The 22540-nt window shown below is 39.7% G+C and overlaps 1 protein-coding gene across 1 annotated transcript in view; it reads right to left on the reverse strand.

The window, feature by feature from the left end:
• Window positions 1-22540, reverse strand: part of mark2b (MAP/microtubule affinity-regulating kinase 2b) — a 55790-nt gene that overhangs the window by 13068 nt on the left and 20182 nt on the right. Inside the window, exons 2-16 of the mRNA XM_079257915.1 lie at window positions 20274-20444; window positions 18187-18240; window positions 15857-15905; window positions 15604-15669; window positions 15174-15244; window positions 14838-14894; window positions 13036-13272; window positions 11836-11955; window positions 10737-10839; window positions 10433-10545; window positions 10107-10181; window positions 9718-9775; window positions 9386-9537; window positions 6591-6685; window positions 3695-3838 (exon numbers count right to left, since the gene is read on the reverse strand). Of these exons, the coding sequence (XP_079114041.1) occupies window positions 3695-3838; window positions 6591-6685; window positions 9386-9537; window positions 9718-9775; window positions 10107-10181; window positions 10433-10545; window positions 10737-10839; window positions 11836-11955; window positions 13036-13272; window positions 14838-14894; window positions 15174-15244; window positions 15604-15669; window positions 15857-15905; window positions 18187-18240; window positions 20274-20444 (1565 nt within the window). The remainder of the gene's footprint in view (window positions 1-3694; window positions 3839-6590; window positions 6686-9385; window positions 9538-9717; window positions 9776-10106; window positions 10182-10432; window positions 10546-10736; window positions 10840-11835; window positions 11956-13035; window positions 13273-14837; window positions 14895-15173; window positions 15245-15603; window positions 15670-15856; window positions 15906-18186; window positions 18241-20273; window positions 20445-22540) is intronic.

A 22540-nucleotide genomic window follows, 5' to 3' on the forward strand; every position in this document is an offset into this window, starting at 1 on the left:
CAAGGATAGAGAATCTGGAGCAGGCAGTGGGGGCAGTGTGACGACTTATAGTTATGAAGATGACTTGATGGGAATAGCTACATATTCCTTTAAGTGATGCAGCAGTAACATCATTCTGCTGAATGAGGGCGAGTAGTGAAGGCCTGTTAGCATCCAGAAGGCGTTTTAATCGAGGCTGATGTCGGCTTGTTTGTCGTCATGTTGAAGCTAGATGATGATTTTCATGCTGAGTACACATAACTGATCTTTACTCTCTTCACATAAACATGCATCTTGGGTGAACAAATCATAAGTAGACAGCCAAAGTCGGCATTTAGAGTGCATCTCATTCCCCTCCATCTCACAGCGCACAATACAGCCAGATGTGTGCAACCAACACTGTATAAATACGTTGAACATTCACGACAATCCTGCCTGTATTTTAATTAACTGCACTGCCCCAACGTTAAAAAGTTACATGATGTAATAGATATGAAAAGGAGATAATCATACATTATATGTGATGCCTGGGTGTAAACGCAGCTCTGATTTAAGATATGCAAACTGAGGATTTCATTCTAATAGACAAATGTCAAGCAAAATAAATTCTACTGGTTATTTGCCAACTCTAGATCCCATAAAGCTCAACGTTCTTTGTTCGTGTCTTGCAATTTATTTGACCTCTCCTCCTGACACTCCTCTCAAGTTTAGTTACGCAACTCTTAATCCACTCAGATGTGAAATAACTTTTGTTTGGCTCATACCTCACAAGCCTTAAGGTCTGCATCACATTAAAGTTTTTTTGTTTTTTTTTATGTTGATCAACACAAGGAGGTTGTTAACATATAAATTCACAGATTTAATGTTTAATTTCCCCTTTTTTGGTTCAAGCTTAAGGCTGTTCAACTGGGTTCCATGAGGGCTGCAACAGGTTTTGGATGTTACCTGTTTGAACACACCTGACTCAGATGAACTTTGACCCATTACAGTAACGTCCAGCTGTAAGCCACTGCTTTTCACACGATTTAAATCCTGTGGATTAAACAATGGTGTGGCTAATGTATTGATTTTTACTGGGTAATGAGTCATTTTGCACTTCATCTACACACGCTCATTATGGAAAATACGCGAACAAACGTATAGGATGCAGCCTTCAAGTTAAAGGCCATCAATGTGGCCATTGGAGGTAAAAGAGCTGCCACGCTCGGTGAAGGTGCCGCTTAATATTCATGTTTGTTCTATATCCCCAAAATTCAGGTTTATTGGAGCAGGGAAAAATTTAAAACTAGTGAATTTTTCTTTTAATATATATATATTATATATATGTTAATAAAAATAATAAATGGTAACTGTTCCACTTGTGTTGATGCACGTCAGGTGAGGCTCAGGAGGCTCACCTGCTGCCTTGGATCACCAAAGATGCATGTTGCTGCAGCTGCAAACCACAGTCAGTGCACAGCATCCTGTTGTTAATCCCAGTGATAAAAGCATACCATAGAACATCATCTAAAAGGGATTTTAACTTATGAGAATGACATTCGGAGGTTTTTCGGAGGGCTGTTTGGGGACAGCTGGATTAAATTTAAAAAAAAAAAAAAAAGAAAAGTATGGATGAGAGTTGAGGGTACTGATTATGTTGTCAGAAAAGGTGCCTATTCATCACTCAGGGTACAATCTAAGTGTTGTAGTGGTACCTTATCTCCAGCGTTCCCAACCAGGTTCTGAACAGCCCAAGCTCACTGCTGAACGATGCATGCAACAGAACAAGACTTCAACATACAGCAGACAAAACAACAAACAGCCAGAGGGCCACCTTGACATTATCCCTGCTGGATTTTTGACTCTGACATTTATGTTGGTGTTTTTTTTTTTGTATTCTCTCTTCCTGTCTCAGAATAAGTAGGGGGTCTCTGTGCAAGCTGTGTACGAGTCCCAAATACTATTCAGGGCCTTTTAGACATGTACAGTGAAACATGGTTGGTAGTTAAAATATAAGTATGCTCAAAATATCAAAGTAGCCCTTTTAACAGACAATGTCAAGCACAGAAGCAAGGCAACGGGGCATCACAGAAACCAAGACACAGACTACAAATACACAAACAATTCTCACAGATTGCCCACAAGACAGTCACGTCAGTACTCAACTTCCTTTACTTGACTAGAGGTGTCATAGCACAGGTAAAGCTTGATGGAGAAGTGCAGGGTTTTTCCTGGCAAACAGATTTACGTAGAAAAGCTGAACTGCATTAAAGAGCTTTTCCATAGCTTGAGAACAAAATGCATCTGAGGGAGATTATTAGTTCTTGTGCATGACACTTAAGTTCAACCAGCCAGGGAAAACCCTCCTGTTAACAAATAAAATAAGTCAAAATAGAGGAGAGCATTTAAAATATATTCTGCTGGATACTGGACATGCATATGTGAAATGTCACACACATGCTGAGGGATAATATGTGGTTCTCCCCAGAGCGCCTGCAGGTTTGTACAGTTGTCTAGATTGCTTTCCTGCAAAGCCTACCAGAAGCATCACCTTTATGGATCACAGAGTTCTTATTATGAGAAAACACCCTAGAAACCTGGCAACAAGAGCTGCTCCCTCTAATAAACCGGGTCTTTAATCGATATTAAGAAGTGTAAAACATTTAAAGGTTTTAGATGCAGCTTCCTGTTTAGGTCTCCTGTCTTGTAAACTGCACTCAGCAAATCTCATCTGTTAAAAGAAAGCTAAATCAGCATTCTTAATAATAAACATAAAAGACACGTCTTTGTCATCATTCACTTGTTTTTTTTTCTGTGTGAAAAACTGCTCATCTTGTTCTGAACTGACCGCTCAGCTGTGGCCCGATGTGTGAATGAGCAGTATGAATGTGACTGATTGGCCAAAACAAGCCATGTCTGTGACTGGCACACTTTTATGAACTATACGGTCTAGTTTCTAGCTGTTGCTAAGTAACTGGTGAATGCAAGTTTTAGAACTGTTTCACACCTTACCATGGTGGTATTGTAATAATAATAATAATATATATATATATATATATATATATATATATATATTACAAATAGAGGTAAATACCTTTGATTGATTACTGCAAGGGTAGATTTAAACTGCATGTTTCTATAACTTAAAAATCTTGCATCATTTATAATTATGTTTACTATTTAACTGTTGTCTTTATTCTTTGCCACCAAGTTTATGCAGAAATGTTATCATAGCTGACAGCAACAAATTTATAAACCAAAAGGCTATGAAAAAGAAGCAGAGAATTCAGCTGATAATTAAAGATGAAAAGAAATTTATGGTTTAAAAAATGCAAATCTTTTCATCTTTGCTCTGTGAGCTTCTGTGCACAAAGGCTTTTAGTAAAACAGAGCGGCTTGTGTATAAAACAGCATCTCTTTAGGGACAAAAATACATTTTCATGACTGGTTTCACAATTTCTGTTCAGGAAAAAAACTGCATTATGCCAAGTTTTGTCAGTGTGTGAATTAAAGGTAATTAAGTAGGTTAAAAGAAAAGACGAGGAAGAAGGAAAAACCTGGTGCTGTTTTAATCAACCAGCTAGCCAAAACATCACTTTACCTCATCTTCATTTTCCTCTTTCTCCATTTCAGGAAAGATGATGATCTCGTGATTAAATTCTTTGTCTCAAAGGGTCTGAGAAGGTTTGTCGGTTTGTGTGTGTTTGTTGTGCAGAACACAGAGAGTAAAACTTGCCTGGGCCGTTGTGCGTGTAGGTCAGAGGGGCATGGATGGTTGGAGGAAGACAGAGACTTGTGGTGGCGGGGACGCGAGGAGGAGGAGGAGGAGAGGACGGCAGCAGCTGAGGCAGTGGAGGCACGGGAGCCCGGAGTGTTTAGGCTGGGGGGGACGGGGAGGAAGAGGAGGAGCGCCCCGCCCGACGCACACATACAAACACACCCACAAACATGAATGAGCAACACGCGCACAAAACACCCAAAAAAGACACAGCCAAGCATTCACCAACCAGAAAAACAGCGGGCGGGGTTTGTGTGAGGGTGGGCAGGGAGGTGAGGTGGAGTATGGTTAGAAGCAGCACTTTTCAAACACAGTAAAAGGGGTGGGGGGGGGTGTGGAGGAGAGGAAAGATACAGGAGGAAGAACAGAAAAATACACATGCAGCAAGGAGACGTGAACAAAGTTGGTCTTCTTTTGCTGTTAACTTTGTGGTTAAAAAGAAACCACAACAAAAAGGCTAACCGTGATCTGGTGCCATCATCTGTTCATGCACCTGACAGAAAACAAAGCACAGGAGACCAACTAACACATTTTTCCAGACTTTTAACATACGAAACAAAGTCAAGCAGAAATGTGCAAAGCAACAGAGCCTGAGATGTCCCAAGTAGATTAAGCTCATGTCTAATCTTTATCATCACAATGCCTCAAACTGCTTTTCAAACATGCATTTAGGTAGATCTTGCTTGTTATTTTTTCCCCTTTTCTTTTAAAACCCACATCTCAAGTATCTGCTGATAGCAACGAAGTCAAATGTTAAGATTTAGAGTTTAAATGTCACACGAGTGTTTAAACAAATGGATGTTTCATACGTTTCACCCATCTAGCAACTCCTGCACGTTCTCTCTTTCATCCCTCCCCCCAACTTTCCAAAATCTAAACTTTTCAGGTTTATTTATTTGTACAAAACAAACTTTCCTAAACTACTTCCTGAGTCCTCTGTTAATCAGTAAGGTTGTCATGGCGACAAAGCTCTGCACATTACTGACAGCTTGGACTTGACTTTGGCCACATGCAGAGAAAAACACAGTGAGGGACAGCGGAGGGTGGTACCAAAGAGAGACAGAGAGAGAGAGAGAGAGACATCTCAGAAAAATAGCCAATGAGAGAAAGAGGGACATTTATAGAGGTCAACCAACAACTTCTTGATACACAGAATACAGCTGACAGGAACACACACTCTCCCTCTGACAAGGGTTAGCACGGCCGGTGATGGAAAAATGACTGCATTCACTGGACAAACCAGCATGTGGCAAGAGCTGGAGCATACGTGACATTTATGTTTGAACTTGTGCGTGTGTGTTTGTGCATGGCCTCAGAGTGTGTGGATATTTTTCTGTGTATGCTTAAGCCTATTAAGAGGCGAGTATGGGGAGCATACAGCGCCAGTAAGAGTTAATATTCCATCACAAGTCCTTCTAATCTCCTTAGAGCGAGAGAGAGAGAGAGAGAGAGGGGAGAGAAAAGGGAAATAAGAGGAAAGATTAATAAACAAGGAGAGAAAAAAGGAAGCAAAGAAAGGAGGTGCCAAGGAAATGTTAGTGACTTAAGATCCAGAGGGACGAAGGCTCAGACGTAGATTAAAGAAGACCAAATTAAGACAATTAAAAAAAGACAGAAAGGATGAAAGCAAGGGGGTGGGTGGGGTGTAACAAGTATAAAAGCCCAAACTTCAAAGAATTAATGATCACACAAAGTAACTTCAAAAACCAAAGCAGATAACAACCACTATGTTAGCAGAAGCTATCATAGCTAACAGACCCACAATACTGAAAAAAGGCAATGATATCTGAAATGACCACTTCGCGCCCACGCACTGCTTAGTCAACGCAGCAATGAAAAGGATCAATGTGTTCAAACTGATCAGAGGCCACTGATTGGAAATGAATTGGATTTCATTTGTTCTATAGATAAAGCAGTTCGATGGGAACGAGGGGGTCATTTGAGAATGATAAACAGGTAATAAAGCAGTATGAACTATGAACAGTGCGTCACAGTGGGGATTATGGTTTGGCTTAATGTTTAATGCTCATGAAAAAGCACACAAAGCATATGGCTGGTTAAGCATGGGTGATATATGCATGGGCCTATGTGCGGGCACGCATGGGTTGTTTAACTAAAGAGGGGTTCGCTGAAACTCAACCCGCATGTTAAGGCTAGTTAAAATAACGGGAGACGATTTAGTTGCCTTTTAAACTACTTCTGTTTTTCTGTTAAAGCTTTTTGCACAAAGCAACTCCTGTTTAACGTGACTGAAGAAGAAAGATGAGTTGGGAGGATAAACTGCATTTAGGCAACGTAAAAAGGAAAGATATTACAATCCAGAGCCAGAAAAATTGGAGTCTCTCTTGTGGCTGAAACTTAAGAGGGTTGTTGTGTTTAGGCAAAATATCCAGGAAATTTTTCACACCGTTTAGAAAGAAACAATAATGAAATGGTGGGATTACATTGGGCAAATGCAGATCCGTGTCTCCCTGAAAGTCTCTGCTCTGACTGGCGGGCGTCCATGTGACGATCGTGGGTAATCTTTAATCTACTGGAGGTTTGGCCTAAATTCCCTGGAGAGCCTGATTTTCATGTCCAGGAGGACTCACCCCACTCTGGGAGCAGGCTGTGGACCTCCCTGAGCCAGCTGGCAGAGTTCTGGGGAGTACCAGCCAAACTCTGGGAGTCAGTCGCAGCTGTGGGACTTCTTCATTCACAAAATAAGGGTATGTGTGTTCCTGTTACATGTACTTTAGTGAGGAAACAACACTGCCTCACTTATAACAATAAAGAGTATCAATGAGCATGATTGCATGTGGGTGTCTTTGCATTTGTCATTAAAAAACATTTGTAACTCTGTGTGTTTGTGTACCTGTCTTTGCCGTTCTGAATACCCTGGCCGAGCGTGGCTCTCTCAGTCAGAGGGGAGTTTCGACTGCGCCCGGTACCAGTGGACAGGATGCTATTCTGAAAGGAGACGGCAACAAAGCACAACATTAGAAAGACAGAAATAGCTGAAGAGCGGCACACTGGGGAAAAACAATAAACTGATGGGATTTAAAGGTGAACACGTATTCCTGGAACAACCTATTACAAGCTTATAAATCAACACAGACGAGTGCTTCAAATAACATCCATTAAATCATCGTTTAATCATCTCAAGAGATCTTTTTTTTTTTTTTTAATAAACCGCCCAAATATGATCCCCAGTAAAGTAGGCGGTGCTAAAGAGTTGCAATGAAGCAAACACATGTGAAGTATGATTATTAGGAGACAGACACTTTTTCAGACCCACAGTCTACTTGTGAAACCTTAATGGTTTTGTTGGGAGGCACATGTTTAATAAAGATGAGCTTTCACTCAATTAAGACAGTTCATCCCATTAAATGTGTCGGCCTGTGCAAAATCAGGTCTCCTGGATTTACCCAAAGAGGAAGAGCCTTCTGCTGTATTCACCTCATTGCCAGTCCTAACTGAGTAACTTTTTACTCTTTTAACATTATAGTAACATGCAACAGACAGTTTTGAAAAACCATTTCTCCATTTCAGAAGAGTTAACTTACTGGTTTGCACACAGCAAAAACTACTAAAAGAGTTAAAAATGATCCAACACACTAGTTAAACATGGAAGGACAGCAGTGAATCAACATTTTAATGAACACATGTGGATGGAGGGAACCGATGAAGGACTATGACAGGAGATTACTTTGGTTAAATGAAGAGTATCAACAAATTTTCAGCAATGCCTAATCCTGCAAAGGAAGTTATCACAATCATTTTAAGTTTTCAGGAAACACTAAGATTGCACTTTGAAGCAGAGCAATGGGTGCATGAGAAAAGTGGTGGATCAAGTGCTGCGCCACTGACTAAAAGAATGTGCTGAATGACCAAGTTCCCCCCCCCCCCCAAATCAATAACTTTATGTTTTTCCTATTTCCTTTGATGGCATATTCCAAGAAAACAACACCAGCTCTCATCCTTTAAGACAGGGGTCACCAAGTGCGGCCCTTGAGAGCCACCATCCTGCAGGTTTTAGTGTTTCCCTGGTACAACACATTTGATTCAAATGAAACTTGTCATCTTCTGCACCTGCCTGTTAATGAGCCATTGATTTGGGTCAGGTACTCTCGAGGATCACCTCTCGAGGCCAGGAGTTGGTGACCCCTGCTTTAAGACTCTGAAAGAGTGTTTACGACATCTTTCCAGACATGGAATGATCACTGGAGTCCAGACTCTATTGAGTAATATTTGGGATGTACTGGAGCAGTTCAACTGTTTGAGCACTGATTTTTTTTTGGGGGGGGGGGGGGGGGGGGATGCAGCTTTTGACACAAATACACGTGACGCTACAGAAGTTCATCAAAATGATGCCGGTTTAAGTGACCACTAAACCAGCAGACATATTCTCATCATCTGGGTCTGGCACTTCCTCAGCAAGTTATAACACAGGTGAGAGGTGGGAACTCAGACAGGAATACAGATTAAAAGGAAAGAAAAAAAACAAAGCAGGATTATCTTCACATCAAGCACCAACATGTTGCAGTTATTAAATTAATGATGCTTGAATTCTCTTTAGCGTCTTTAGTGTCAGGGTCCTGTTACTGTTAATCCATGCTCACTGTCACGCTTACTGATTAATGAGACACCTGAATACATACACCACACCGTAAATGTTCATAGTAACATGTGCTTCTACTGGGATGATGAGAAGGAAATGGCTGCTATGAAAACAAGAAAAAGGTGAGTAGGTCTGCCTACACACCAATTTACATGTTTAGACGGGTACTCATAATGTCTTTAAACATGCCTATTAGGATCAGAAAAAAGCATTACACAGCAGAAATATCAGACCAAAATGTTGTAAACTTTACCTTTCAAACACAGCTTAAAACGTTAGCCCTTTGGGAGCCATTTATTTTCATTTAGGTTAATGTTTAACAAGAACTTATGTGGATCTTTGGACCCTAGCATACAATAAATTATGAAGGATATCAGCATAAACAAGAGAGTACCAATGACTTCCAAGTAATAATCATCTTTTAACACTGCACAAATAAAGGAGCTTATCCATAAAACATTAATCACAGAGTGTACTTTTTTTTTTTTTTTTAAATCTGAATCTTCAATTGTTTCTATATGACACACTGTGGTTAAACTCAACCACCTTCTGCTTCACTTTTCATGGCAGGTGAAGGATGGGCTCAGCTGCTCATTACAGCGCCATGTGAAGCTGTGGCGACATGACTGAAAATTTCCCTCTGTGCATGTAGTGGTCGTTGCATCATGCTATAGAGGTCACCTCCAGTCAGCAAAGGAAGCAGGGGTGGGGGGAAAAAAAAAAATCACAAGAAAATCAATACGGTTTGTACTGACTCACTAAATGTGCCCTTGGATTTGAAATGCATGCACACGGACATGCTCTTCATGCATAACCAATATGCAAATTGTGCTTATGGATTCCCAAACAACAGGGAAAACAAGTATAAAGGTGTGACTGGAGCTAGTTGCAGAAATGTTATCCCCAAATATGGCAATTCCCTGAGTATTGCCATTGAGTATCGTTCACTTATTTAGCACTACTAACCGCTGAGGTAGCATTAAAAGTCTAAATGTTTGCAGGCAATGGCTTGTACTGTAATAATGAGAGCAGTGTGGGTGACATCTTACGGTGGAGGGTGTGGCACTCTTCTTGCGGTCAGAGGACACCAGAGGGCTGGCCGGGACTTTGGTAGTGGAGCTGCCTGATGAACTTTTCCTCCCAGAATCCTCCACAGCAGACCTGTTGTCTGCCTGACCTCCTCTCTTGGAGTAGGAGGAACCTAGAGGAACACAATGTGCATCAAACAGATTGATCAGACTTTTTCTCCTCTGTTTACAGACTTTGGGGTTTTGATCTACAAAGAACATCTTCTCAATCTGATCCCCATCTTTATCCACTTCTCTTTGTCAGAGCCTTTTCTTATCACACACACTCTCACTCAGACACACACAAATCTCACCCTGGTCTGGGGCTCTGCGGTTCTGAGGCTTCTGGTTGGATGACACGCTGCGCTGTACCTGGAGAGGCAAAACAGATGCAGATCATTGCATTACTATTAACATCTGAGTAATTAATCCAGAGAGTGAAATGCTACAATCAAAATTCAGTGTTTACTGTTGCTCTTTAGCTGCAGGCCAATTGGAAAAAAAAAAAGAGAGAAACCACCTAATTAAAGAGAGGGCTGTGGTGTGCTGATGTTTACATGTATTGTACGACTATGAACGAGAAACTCTAAAAGATAGATCAGCATAGGTTTCTGAATATACGGTAAAGGGTGTGTACTCCTATTACTGGCCTGAGGTGGGAAACCTCACTATTATTAGCAGAAGACACGTGTTCTCATTATACCTTGTGAGACGGGGAGGGAGCATTTATGTTGCTTACATCACTTCCTGGCCGTGTCTTGATGCCACCTTCATCCAGCTGAAGGTAAAGAAGAGTAGAAGTCATGTGTGCAAATGCGTGAAAGAGAAATACATGTTTATAACACATTTACACTCATGCGTCGTGTTAAAACCCAAGTGTTTTAAAGCAAAATCATTAACATTGTCGTGGAGTTGCTAAATATCACACAGGTCAGTGAAGCAGATGAGGAGGCAATCCATTTAGCATCTGGAGTAAAACAGGTTATTGTGTAAGAGTGTGTGTGTGAGGAGGTGAGAGGAACGGTGTACCTCAGAGTTCCTATAGTCCAGAAGCAGATATGTGGCCATCACGTCGTTGTACTTCTGGTTCACCAGTGACTCCTGGATCTGCTCTAGACCAAATCCCATCTGCAGCATCATGTCTGCACACATAGGAACCATGGTTAATAATTAGAAGTAGAAACTTGTGGTATGCTCATAATTTCACTTTGTGATAAATGATTCTTTCAAGGGAGCGACAAAAAAAAAACCCATCTGTCTCTGTGAGTGAAATTATTGGGGGGGGGGGGGGGGGGGGAGGAACAGCATACTTAGAGTTTGTTTTTCTGTGTACCTGTTCTCCTGGGGTCCTTATAATCTGGTTGAGGTTCAATGTAGGGTTTAAGCTCATCCTCCTCATGGCCCACATTCATCCACCGGTCCCTCATTATCTGCTGCTGGGAGTAAGCCAGACACAAACAGGAAGACATGAGTTGACAAAAAGATAACAGGTGGAAGGAAGGAAGATGAAGCGGGAAGTAGTTAATCACTACTCTGTTACTCATTGTCATTTGCCAGGGTTTTCTCTCCGGTGCCGTCTAATATATTTACTACTAATATGCTAATAAATATCCCTTAAGAAAAGAACAAGGAAACTATGACTCAGATGCTGCAAATGACTCATTTACTGAGAAAAAAAAATAAAAGTAAACCTTTTGAAAACCACCATCTAACACCCGAAGGTCTTCGGACTTAAAACACTGAAGAAAAAAAAAATGAGACATGAGACAAAAGTTGTGTGCAATCAGCAGATTATACAAAGTGGTATTGATCCATTGGTGTTCATTGTTTGACACGAGCTGAATCAAACTGTCAGGAGAGGTGCAAACTCCCAACCTAAACTCACACACATAATCTAAAGTAGGTGCAAATGAAGTGTCACAGGACATTTCTAACTCTTTAACTTGAGTTCTCCTACAGTGTTGTTTTACAGTTAGCCGCAGAAGAGGAAAAAATGCACAATCTTGCATATTGTGAGTCTTAACATGACATGCATGTGTGTGCAGTCAGGGTTAAAGTCTCTACTCCAAAGAAGCACCCACCCATTTTCATTTTGAGGAAGTAAACTTAAGAACTCAAACCTCAAATTAGCATGTATTTACAAGGCCTTTAAAAAGCATTTTACACTTCAGTAACAAAGTCACATATAGCTGGTGAAACAAGTCCAAGTGTACAGAACTGTACATGTTGCACTCATTAGTAAAATGGTTTCTTGACAAGCAAAGAGTACTTTCAGGTTGTCTGCAGGATAAACAAAACTAAAAAAAAATCACTTAGTTGTTCCAAGTTGTATCAATAAAGAATTCAAAGCTAATCAATAAGATTTCTAATTTACTTGAATATCCTTTCAGATGTGTTAAAATGTGTGTGTGTGTGAGAAGTGCAGTGCATACCTCAAGGCTGCCTCTTTTGGAAGGGTTCAGGATCAGGAACTTTTTAAGCAAGTTCTCACAGTCAGTGGACATGTAGAAAGGAATCCTGTATTTACCACGCAGCACACGTTCTCTTAGCTCCTGCACATGGATCAGAATATTGAAAATCAATGATTAATACATGTTTTCTGTTATCAAAAAAAAAAACACTCTCACACATACTCGACTGCAGAGCCTATTTTGAGAAATCTAACATGGATATCAACATATCAGCTTTGGTTACACACCAAATGAATAAAAATGCTTTTAAAAAAAAATGACAAGTAGCACATTCATTGAAGAAACTTAGCAAATTACACTTAAAAAAAAACTTTGATTCTAAGACAAATGTAGCTTGTATGTGGGTGATAAAAGCGTAACATCCGTCTATTTTTGTGATATTTTTATTGCAGTGATTTTTTATCATTTCTGCTTTCATGCACTAATATAATTACACAGTGAGGAGGTTAATAGATGTAGTGGCAGCAGTTGATGATGCTGTAATGCATGAAACAAGCCCAACGATGCAGTTTAATGAAACTGAACTGAATCAAATTAACATGGCTGATTAAGATAGTGATGGAAACATTTTACTTTTTCAACTCAGCACCTTTGGATTAGTGTAGCTACTATTAAGCAAAGCCAGAATAATTAAATAAAAAGGTTGTGAAGCTCCTGTAAAAAGCAAAACCAGTAGTGCAAGTATTACACTGGTAAGACAGAACTAAAAAAAAAAAAAGAAAAGAAAAGAAAAAAAAAAGTACTTTTTTTCCCACAGGCATGATTGTGTCGCATCATATTTCATGTCATTTTTCCCCACCCAAGAAGAGTCTGCACTACCCATGTGAGTCATAAGAACACTAAGCAGAACAGGTGGTGGGAATGACTGTGCACAACTATAATTTACAGAAAACAAATTCATTTTGCTGAAAAGCCAAAATACCAGGTTATCTGTGCATGTTTGGATGCATCACACAACTAAGTACACACAATAAAACAAATACCTGGTCTGGTACAATCAGAAATTCATACATTCACACTTTTTGGAATCCAATTTCTATATTTAGTGGGCCAGAGGGAACAGAAACTAGCATGACAAATACTACAACCGCCCACAGGATACAGACATCTGCTTATATAATCCACATGCACACAGAGAAAACAGTCTTTTCTCTTCCCAACCTTGAGGTTTTGTCCATCGAAGGGCAATGAGCCGCTGACTAGCGTGTAGAGGATCACTCCCAGGCTCCAGACATCCACCTCGGGGCCATCGTACTTTTTACCCTGGAAGAGCTCTGGGGCTGCGTACGGCGGGGAGCCACAGAACGTGTCCAGCTTGTTCCCCAGAATAAACTCATTACTGAAGCCGAAGTCTGCTATCTTGATGTTCATGTCTGCATCCAAAAGCAGGTTCTCAGCCTGCAGATGGAGAATGTGTAGAGGAAGAAATGACAGAGGTAGAAAGAGATTTATGTTTTTGAGAGGATGGTGAAGAAAAACAGGAAGGAAAAAAAATAAAACAGACAGGAGAGGAAATAATCCGCAAAGATGAATTTCTATAGAAGTATATAACAAAAAAAAAAAAAAAAAAAAAAGAAAAGAAAAAAGAAAATGCAAAAAAAAAAAAAATTTTTGGCTGATATGTTGATGTTATACTTTATTTTAAAGATTTCTTTTCTAAAGAAAGATCTATAGAAACTTTAAAGCTGCACTGAACAGCTGAAAGAGATTTTCTGTAGAAATGGTTTGGAAGAAAATATTTTGCCTTGTTAAAAAGTTGTCCGACATCTTTGTTCAGAGGAAAATAACTTTTATGAAAAGAAAAAGAAAGAAGAAAATGTGCTTTCAGAGTAATTATCTCAGACAACACCGATGAACTGCCATAGCTTTTTGTGTGTGCATGACTGTATCTTTAATGCTAAAGTGAGCCAGCAAACAGGGAGACTGTGTGTTGCCTAGCAACAGGTGTACTCTCCTTTTCATTTGCTCTGAATACTCTGCAGCTTTGGTGTGTTTGAGTGAGCGAGCACACTGAATCAAACGCTGACATCATCTCAAACCTCTGCTCAAAGAAATGAATGAACACCTGCTTTTCTTTCATTTCTTTTAACAATATCACATTACTTACATTAACATTTTAGGAAATACAGACCTGATACTCTTTATAGCAAATACAGTAGCAGAAGTCATAAAAGATGAAAGAAAAGGTTAAGAGTTTTGAAGATTTCTTTTTATCTTATGACATTAAAATAGTGTCAATCTTAAAAATATTCATCTAAATATACTGTTGGAGGGTCGACGTGAATTAAGCCAATGCTGGATTTTTTATTACATCCTTCAGATGGAGTGTGATGAGGATAATGTGCACGATGGAACGCATTAAAATGGAGAAATCCAGCAGTCTCATGCTGCCATTTTTTTTTGTAAATGACATCAATTACCTGAAAAGATGTGTAGAAATTGCTTCATGACCTTGAATATCGCAACCCTGAAAAATTCTTATTGAAAAGCAAAAAGCAATCGTGGCCAGGAAAACCTTTAAAAGCAGATTCTTGTGGGGTTACTCTAACAGCAATCACGATAATGTCTGCAGGTCTGCCTTCTGGCACAATAAGAGGATTTCCAACGCTGCGTAATATAATGAACTAAAATGACCTGGAAGCTTAGATCTGTGTGTGCATGTTGGGCTTCAGTTTTTTGGCACAAAACTAAGGGAATAACATACTGAAAGCCTAGAAAGAGTGAAAGGGAACATGAAAGTTACTTTGTTTGCATGGATATATGGCATATATGTTTAAACCAGAGTACTGAAAGAGCGCCGTTATGTCATCTCTGTCATCAACCACTGGATCAGTCGCTTGTGGGGGCGGCATTTAATCTCACAAATTTAAATCATATGAAGATTAATGTGGGGAGACGGGGAGTGGGAGCTTCCTCTGACACGGAATAAACTGCAATTCAATAATGCGTGTGTGTCTTCTCACCTTGAGGTCTCTATGTACTATACACTTCTGATGGCAATACTGCACCGCAGACACAATCTGGAGTGGCAAAATGTGGGAGAGAGGAGGAGTGAAGAGGAGGAAAAAAGGACCAAAGAAACAGACAATGAAGTAAATGACACCAACAACTCTTCATTAGGATTTTATCATGAAGCAATTAAGACAAACTACTGGGAATTCAAGACTTAAGCTGCAATCTTAGCTCTTTATATTTTTAATGGCCAATAGTAAATCATTTAAAGTATATTAATTGATGGCACAGATATCTGTGGGGAAGAAATACATAAGTCAACAAGTTTCTGAAACGTGTGCACACACCTGTCTGAATTTGGCACGTGCTTCTTTCTCCTTCATCCTGCCATGGGCCACCAAGTAATCAAAGACCTCTCCTGAGAGACGAGAGAAGGAAGAGAGGAGCGTTGGAATCTGATTCTCTCTTCCTTAAAGCCAAACAAGGGGTCAAGAGGACACTGAACTGCACTCTGTCCTTAAGGAAAGAAGTCTGAGGACAGTGAACTCTGAATCTACTGATGTTTTTCTCATTTTCTTAACTTGACACAACAACACCACCAATAAGAATAATAATAAATATAAAGAATAAACAACTACTTTGCTTCTACTGTGTTTTATGGGTAAATTTATTTCTCATTGGTCAGTTTTAATTCAGATTCCAAAGGTTTTCTTTTTCAATTTAATTTACAGACAATCAAGCTGTGGGGGCTGGGATTTCACAGGGACATGCACTTACCTCCACTAGCATACTCCATTACCAGGTACAAAGTCTTCTCTGTCTCTATGACTTCAAAGAGCTTGACTGCAGGCATAGAGAGAAAAGTAAAGAGAAAATGAAGTGGAAGAAGATGGGACAAGACACCAGGAGGTGGGAAAGTAAGGGAAAAGGCAGGTGAAGCGGGAAATGAAAAAGAGAAATAAGCAGAGTATTTTCATCATTTTGGTGTGAGCACATGATTTTGACATACCAGTGTTTCAGAGTGACTCACCTATGTTGGGATGATTCAACATCTTCATGATTCTCACCTCCCGGTAGAGCTGAAAAGAGACAGGCCATAAATACTGAATCAATTACAAGAGTGAACAGAGTTACATTTAAGCTCTACATGTTACTGCAATAATCTCATCTAACATGTGATTCTGAGAGAAAACGCCAGAAAAACTCCAGAACGAAAACGTGCCGTGTTTTCCCTACCACTACATAGGGCAGGGGAAACGCCTCCCAGGGAGGTGAAGATGGAAACTCTCACGTGTTCCTGCTTGGGTGTTACAACTGAAACCTCCATGTCCATCCAGTGAAAGCAAAACAAGCTGAATCCATCATGACAGCATTGATTTTTAAGTCGTACTGCGGCTTTAAATGGATCCAACATTCTTTGTAGGTTTTTATTAATGTCAGCAAATTATCTGAGGTCTGAACTTGCAGATTATTTACAGCAACTCAACTCAACAGGACTTTACTTTGGTTTTTCTGTCCGGGGTGTTTTTTTTTTTTTTTTTTTTTTTAAATAATCACAGCATTTCTACAATTAATGGAAATCTGGTCTGCAATAACGTTGTTGTCACATTATGTTAAAATAATCACGTCATTATCAGATGAGCCATATTCACACCGTAATGCTATAATGAGTCGGTTTCCTGTTGCAGCTACAAAGTTCATACATACATGATGCTGCGGAGCTGATTTTAAGGTTTCTTAAATCCACATCCTGTTCACTGAACCGGTAGCAGTGTATGTTATATGAATGAAACTAAAGAGTTATCATGAATCTTTTGTTGGATCTGGGTCATCAACTCCCTGGTTTCTGGAAACACTGATTTATGCTGGACCACAAAGTTTACCACAAAGTTTTAGTTCCTGTTTATGATCAGGGAAGTCAAACTAAACAACAATAAACATGCTTAATGATGGTAAATAAGCAGAGATTCAAGACACACCTCTTTCGACCCAGCATCTGGTGCAATTTAGGATTTCAATTTCTATCACAGTCAAGCTCAAAGTCTCTTAGAGCTATGAAATCATAAGGAGGAGCTCTCCTCTTGTTACTAATCTTACTTCCTCTGAGTCAGCAGATAAGATCAAACTGGGCTTAAAGAACGCTTCTTGGATAAGTTAACTCCTCATACAGAAACACCTGCTGACCAAGACCAATAAAAGTTACGAGCAGAGCTAAAAGCAACACTTTTTCAAAGCAGCAGCAGCACAGTCTGTAATATTTACTCTGCTACAAGTAATCATTTCTTCAAAGACTTCTGATGTCCTTGAAAGCAGCATAAACAACTTTCTCAAGCATTAGTTCTTCATCACTTTACATCTGAAACCAACAGAACAGAAAATCCAATCCAATAGATTTTACTCTATCTATAAACACAACAAAACTAATTTTTATTTGAAAATGAGTCTTTATGACCCCAGTGTAGATAAACGTCATAATTTACATGGTATAAAAACATCCATGAACCACACAGCTAATGCTGTCATGTTCCTTTATTCACATCTTTATTTATTTTTTTTTTTTACCTTTGTCTTTGAAGAAAAGAGAACAGCATTTGCATATCATGTCTAGGCACTCATAATCTCTCACACCCCATCTGAAAAGTTACACAATGTCTGAGTCTTTCTGATATTCAGTAATCCAAGTTTGTGCCTTGCTCTGGTGGAGAACCATGTGTGTAGACAGATGAGAAAGAATGAATGAAAACCTTTTAAAGATTTAATATCTTGGCCAGCTTTTCAAGATGCGCATCTGCAGCTGAAAATAGACATTTCTGGGCTGGAGTGCTACAGATGAGGGGGGAAAACCACTTAATACACAAGCAGACATTGCTGGTTTTTACTCTAACATTTCAGAAAGCACATTTTAAGACTTATCAATTGTTTCCTGCAATTTGTTGCAAGCATCTTTACATTCCACGCAAGCATTTGTGGACTATTCTTTAAGGCAGCAATTCTTAGCGGGTTTTACGTCTGGTCGACCGTTTAGTTGTCAGTATTTGGACACAAGTGTGTATTCTGCGCCTTGTATCTGTGGATGGATGACTGTTTGGTGTGTATGTTCAGTGCGCAAGCATATGTGGTTAGACAGTGTGCAAGTAAGTGGACAGACCCCACCCTGCCACGATCAAAGGAAGTAATTGCAGCTTGTTTCCTGTAATTAAAACTCTCTCTGAAAACTGGACCACTTCAGAAAGAAAGAGGAAGACACATGGGGTAGGAAGAATGACATGGAAATTGCTTCTGAGAAAAGGGATAAGAAGGGATGAAGTTTAAATTTTGTGCTAGTATATGTGTATACATGACTGAGTTAGAGAGACCCACCTTTTGCAAGCTGGAGGAGTTGAGCTGTGTCTTATCTATGATCTTTACAGCCACCTGGAAGGAGAATATAACTTATTACTCCTTATTTATTACAGTTGATGCAATTAAACACAAAACCCCAAATAACTACAAATATGGAAACAGGGTGCTATCATTTTTTTATAACTCTCCACACACACACACACACACACACACACACACACACACACACACACACACACACACACACACACACACACACACACACACACACACACACACACACACACACACACACACACACACACACACACACACACACAGCGAAGGTACAGTCTTACAGTAATAAGTCATAAACAGCGGGTGATGCTTGCATAATAGGACAGAACAGAAAGAAAGAACACACACTGGATTGAATCACAGTTTTTGTCAAAGTCATAATGATGTCTGCAGCTCATAATCCAATACTGGTCAAAAGTAAGAGAGCAGAAAAGGAAAAAAAAGAAAATGATGATGGGGAGTAAAGGTGAGAGGGATTCAAAAAGTGATATTTAAAACAAACAAAAAAAAAAGGGGGAGGGGGTATTAAACAGAACAAGAAAAAGGAGAAGATGAAGGCAGACAAACAAAGAACCATCTCTTCACAAGCACACGGAACAGGGAAGTCTACTTCTCTTCCTCTCATTTCTGTCAACTAACTTCATTCTTTCATCCCTCTTTCTGGTTGTACTTGTCAGACTCTTTCATACCCTCTGACTCGCCCTTGTTTTCTTTGTGTGTGTGTGTGTGTGTGTGTGTGTGCCAGCGAGTCACATGGAGTGTTATCAGGGTGTCAGGCACGGAGCTGTCACACATTGACAGAGCCCGCCCACAGTACTCTCCCTCACATGTAAAATCGACAGTTGACTTGGCTGGGCATCAGACAGAGCCCAGCATGGGCTCACTAGACATGGCTATTCCCTTAAAGGGGCAGATCACCACGTTACATCACATCTGCAGTTCACTGTAAGCCGCAGACATTTAGGCTTCTCTATTCAGGCTGACAATGGTGATCTAATCTCTTGCAGTGGATGTACAGTCTCCAAAGCTGAGCAAGACTTGCATTAGACCAAACCTACTCTGTATCGCCGCAAGCTTTCCTTTTGCAAGCAGGAAACAAGATTAACATTTGGAAACCAGCCATGCATTTCCAACATTCATACTCTTAAGTAGTTAAAGATAAACATGTTTTGTGATACACTACCAGTCAAAAGTTTGGACACAACTTTCCTATTAAATCCAATGGGAAAGTGTGTTCAAACTTTTGACTGGTTGTGTATCGTCTAAATCAGTGGTTCTCAAAATGTTTGTGTCACAACCCCCAAGATAGCATACCTTGGTGTTTAAAACAGCACACGTAATACCTTGTTTCTGGACATCCAATGATAAAAATCTTATATGTAAGACTTGAAAATATCAGAAACTTCATTCATGAGGAGGATAAAGGGGTTGTTGGTGGACAACCAAGCATCTACATGCTGAAAATCAACTTCTCTCACAGAGATAATCCCAAATTCAGATATTTAATATGATGAGTAATAACTTTGCTTATGTATTAATGCATTGAAAAAGCAAACACATTAATTTCACAGATAAAATCTTTGCATTAACAGGTTAAACTCAGAGGCCTAGTAAAAATACAAAAAGTATTTCAAAGATCTGAGCTTTAAAAAAAAAACAAACCACAGTGATCTGGCAACCTGATAAAATGATCTTGGGGCCCGTAGTTCAGAAAGGTCTGATCTAAACAAGTGTTTGTTAAGAGCTAATATCATACTTTGATCATAATGATCTAGTTATACTGCTAACAAATGAGTTCTCATATTAAATCACAGAGTTTTTTTTATTTTCGTTCAATTCTACCTCTCCAGGGATGTAAATGGGCTGAACTTAATGAAGTTTTCTTATGTTGGTATTTTTAAGTAGGTAAAATGGTAACAATCTGTTTAGATGTTAAAAGGAAAGCAATTTTCCAGAGTTACTCAGTTACTAAATTACAAATAAAGAAAAGCACACGTTAAGGTTAGACTTCTCGCTTAAACTCAGGGAATGCATGTTTTCATGCTCACCTCTTTTCCAGTGAGGATGTGTCGTGCCAGTTTGACCTTGGCAAAGTTTCCCTTGCCGATGGTTTTCAGTAACCGATAGTTACCAACGTGCGGCGTCTCTTCTGATGTGGTCGTAGCCCCAGAGTTCCGACATCTCGACATGCTGGATCGACCAGATGACGGCTTCGGCTCCTGCAGAAAACAAGAAAACATGTCGATGCAACGAGTCATGGAGAAAATGCAGAAGTACACCGAGCTGAGTGTTACATGTAACTGCAATCACAGATCAGAAAGGTCCAACCTAGACCTTAAACATCAGCGCAGGCAACTATTAAACCCTCAGGCTTTCCATCCCTGGGAAAATGGATAACAATTACACTAACTGAGCATTGAAGTGGCATCTGAAGCAACCTAAAATGAAGGCCAAAATGCATGTATACTGGATTAGGGAGCCCACCATGGTTTAAATATGATAACCAAAATGATGAACTGTATCTACTCAAAAGAGGTCCAAGCATGGCTGGCAATGGTTTTGCCACTGGAGCATCAATATTCCCCTGCTCACTGGTACATCATTTATAAAAAAAAAATTTTTTTAAAAATCCAGACATACGTTATGCCCACCTAAATTTAACTACATTTATTGACCTATGAAAATCACACAATACATGTGTATTCCTGATCGTAGTACTTTAGGGAAAACCACTAACAACAACAAAAAATATACTAAACGCTAGGGCGATATGACAATATATATCGTTTGGACGATAGAAAATGTCTATAGTTTCATATGAGGTTCCGTTTACGCCATGAAAAGGTGCTTTACTGCAATATTTTACGTCAAGATGCGCTTTACGGCATGCATGCTGCAATATATATAAACAAACATGGAGGGAGACGGTAGCAGACACGTTTCAGAGCAGGATAATTCACTAAACAATGACCTGCCAACCAAAACTGATGAGCTTGTTCATAAAAGAGGGGAAATTTCTGTTGCATTGATGCAGTTTGGATATAAAAAGACCAACGTGGAACCAATAACTCGGACTCTGACTCAACTATCTGTAAACACTTTATATCACCTGCGCAATGATCAGGTAAAGAATACAGAAAAAAAAGAATAGAGTCAACAAGCAAAAGCCACAAAAGCACCATCAAGTGGTGGCAAAAGCTCATAATAAACTCAGACGCAAACGCTGCAACAGGCTTTTACCCATGAAACGTCATACAGCCATAGTTCCTGCAGATAGAAGGAGATCACTGCTGCCGTTGCCAAGCAAATCTGACACGTAACTAACGCCTGACAAAATTACACAAAAAATTTTATATTGTTACGGGGATATAAAATGAACTATATCGGGATATGAGATTTTGGGCATATCGCCCAGCCCTATTAAAAGCATATTTCATAATTGTACAAGCTAAATGTATATGGTTTATCAAACAAGAGCCACTAGCTCCATTATGTCAAAACCACACTCTGAAAAAGAAAACAAAACTTTGCTGTGCTGGCAAGTTTTGCATGATTAACAGCTGCGATTGGGTTCCAGCTCTAGGAAAGGGTGACAACAATTGTGTGTGTGTGTGTGTGTGTGTGTGTGTGTGTGTGATCTAAGTGGACAGGTGATGGGGATCAGGGTCAGAGGAGAGGATGACTGGCTCCAGGGCGACGAGACGCAAACACACACACACAGACCGCGGTACAAACAGAGCGGCATACGCTGTAGGAATATGCAAAGGTGAGCATATGCAGATGTGTGATGCCATACACAACAGTGTGTTCACACTTCCATGACTCTAATGTTTAATACTGATTGGATGCATCATGCTGTGACTACCTTGTTCACCTACGAGCAAAAAAGTTAAACTGAAGTTTCACTCAATGTCATCAAAAGACCACAGCTGATGTTGATATTCTGGAGAGCAGGAGCACTAAGTCTTTTCTGTCTTATTTTGTCTTTAACTATTATAATGTCTTTATTTTAGTGCTTTTTAATGTTTATTTATTTTACCTGTACAGCACTTTGGTTACTTTGAGGTATGTGAAAGTGCTCTACAAATAAAGTTTGATTGATTGATGTTTTTTTTTCTTTAATCAATCCTTTGTTCCATGTTGGGTTAATGGGGAAATAAGGATAACTTCACTCTGTGCGCTTCTTGTTCCAGATGGTATGATCTAATGTCTGCATCTCAACACCCCCACAAGCATCCTCATGCTGACAGTGCAAACCTCCAGAAAATGCAACATGCCAGATTAAGCTTTTAACACAAGAGGGGGAACTGGGAAT

The sequence above is a fragment of the Telmatherina bonti genome (genome assembly GCF_933228915.1).
Source record: "Telmatherina bonti genome assembly, chromosome: 18".
Lineage (NCBI taxonomy): Eukaryota > Metazoa > Chordata > Actinopteri > Atheriniformes > Telmatherinidae > Telmatherina > Telmatherina bonti.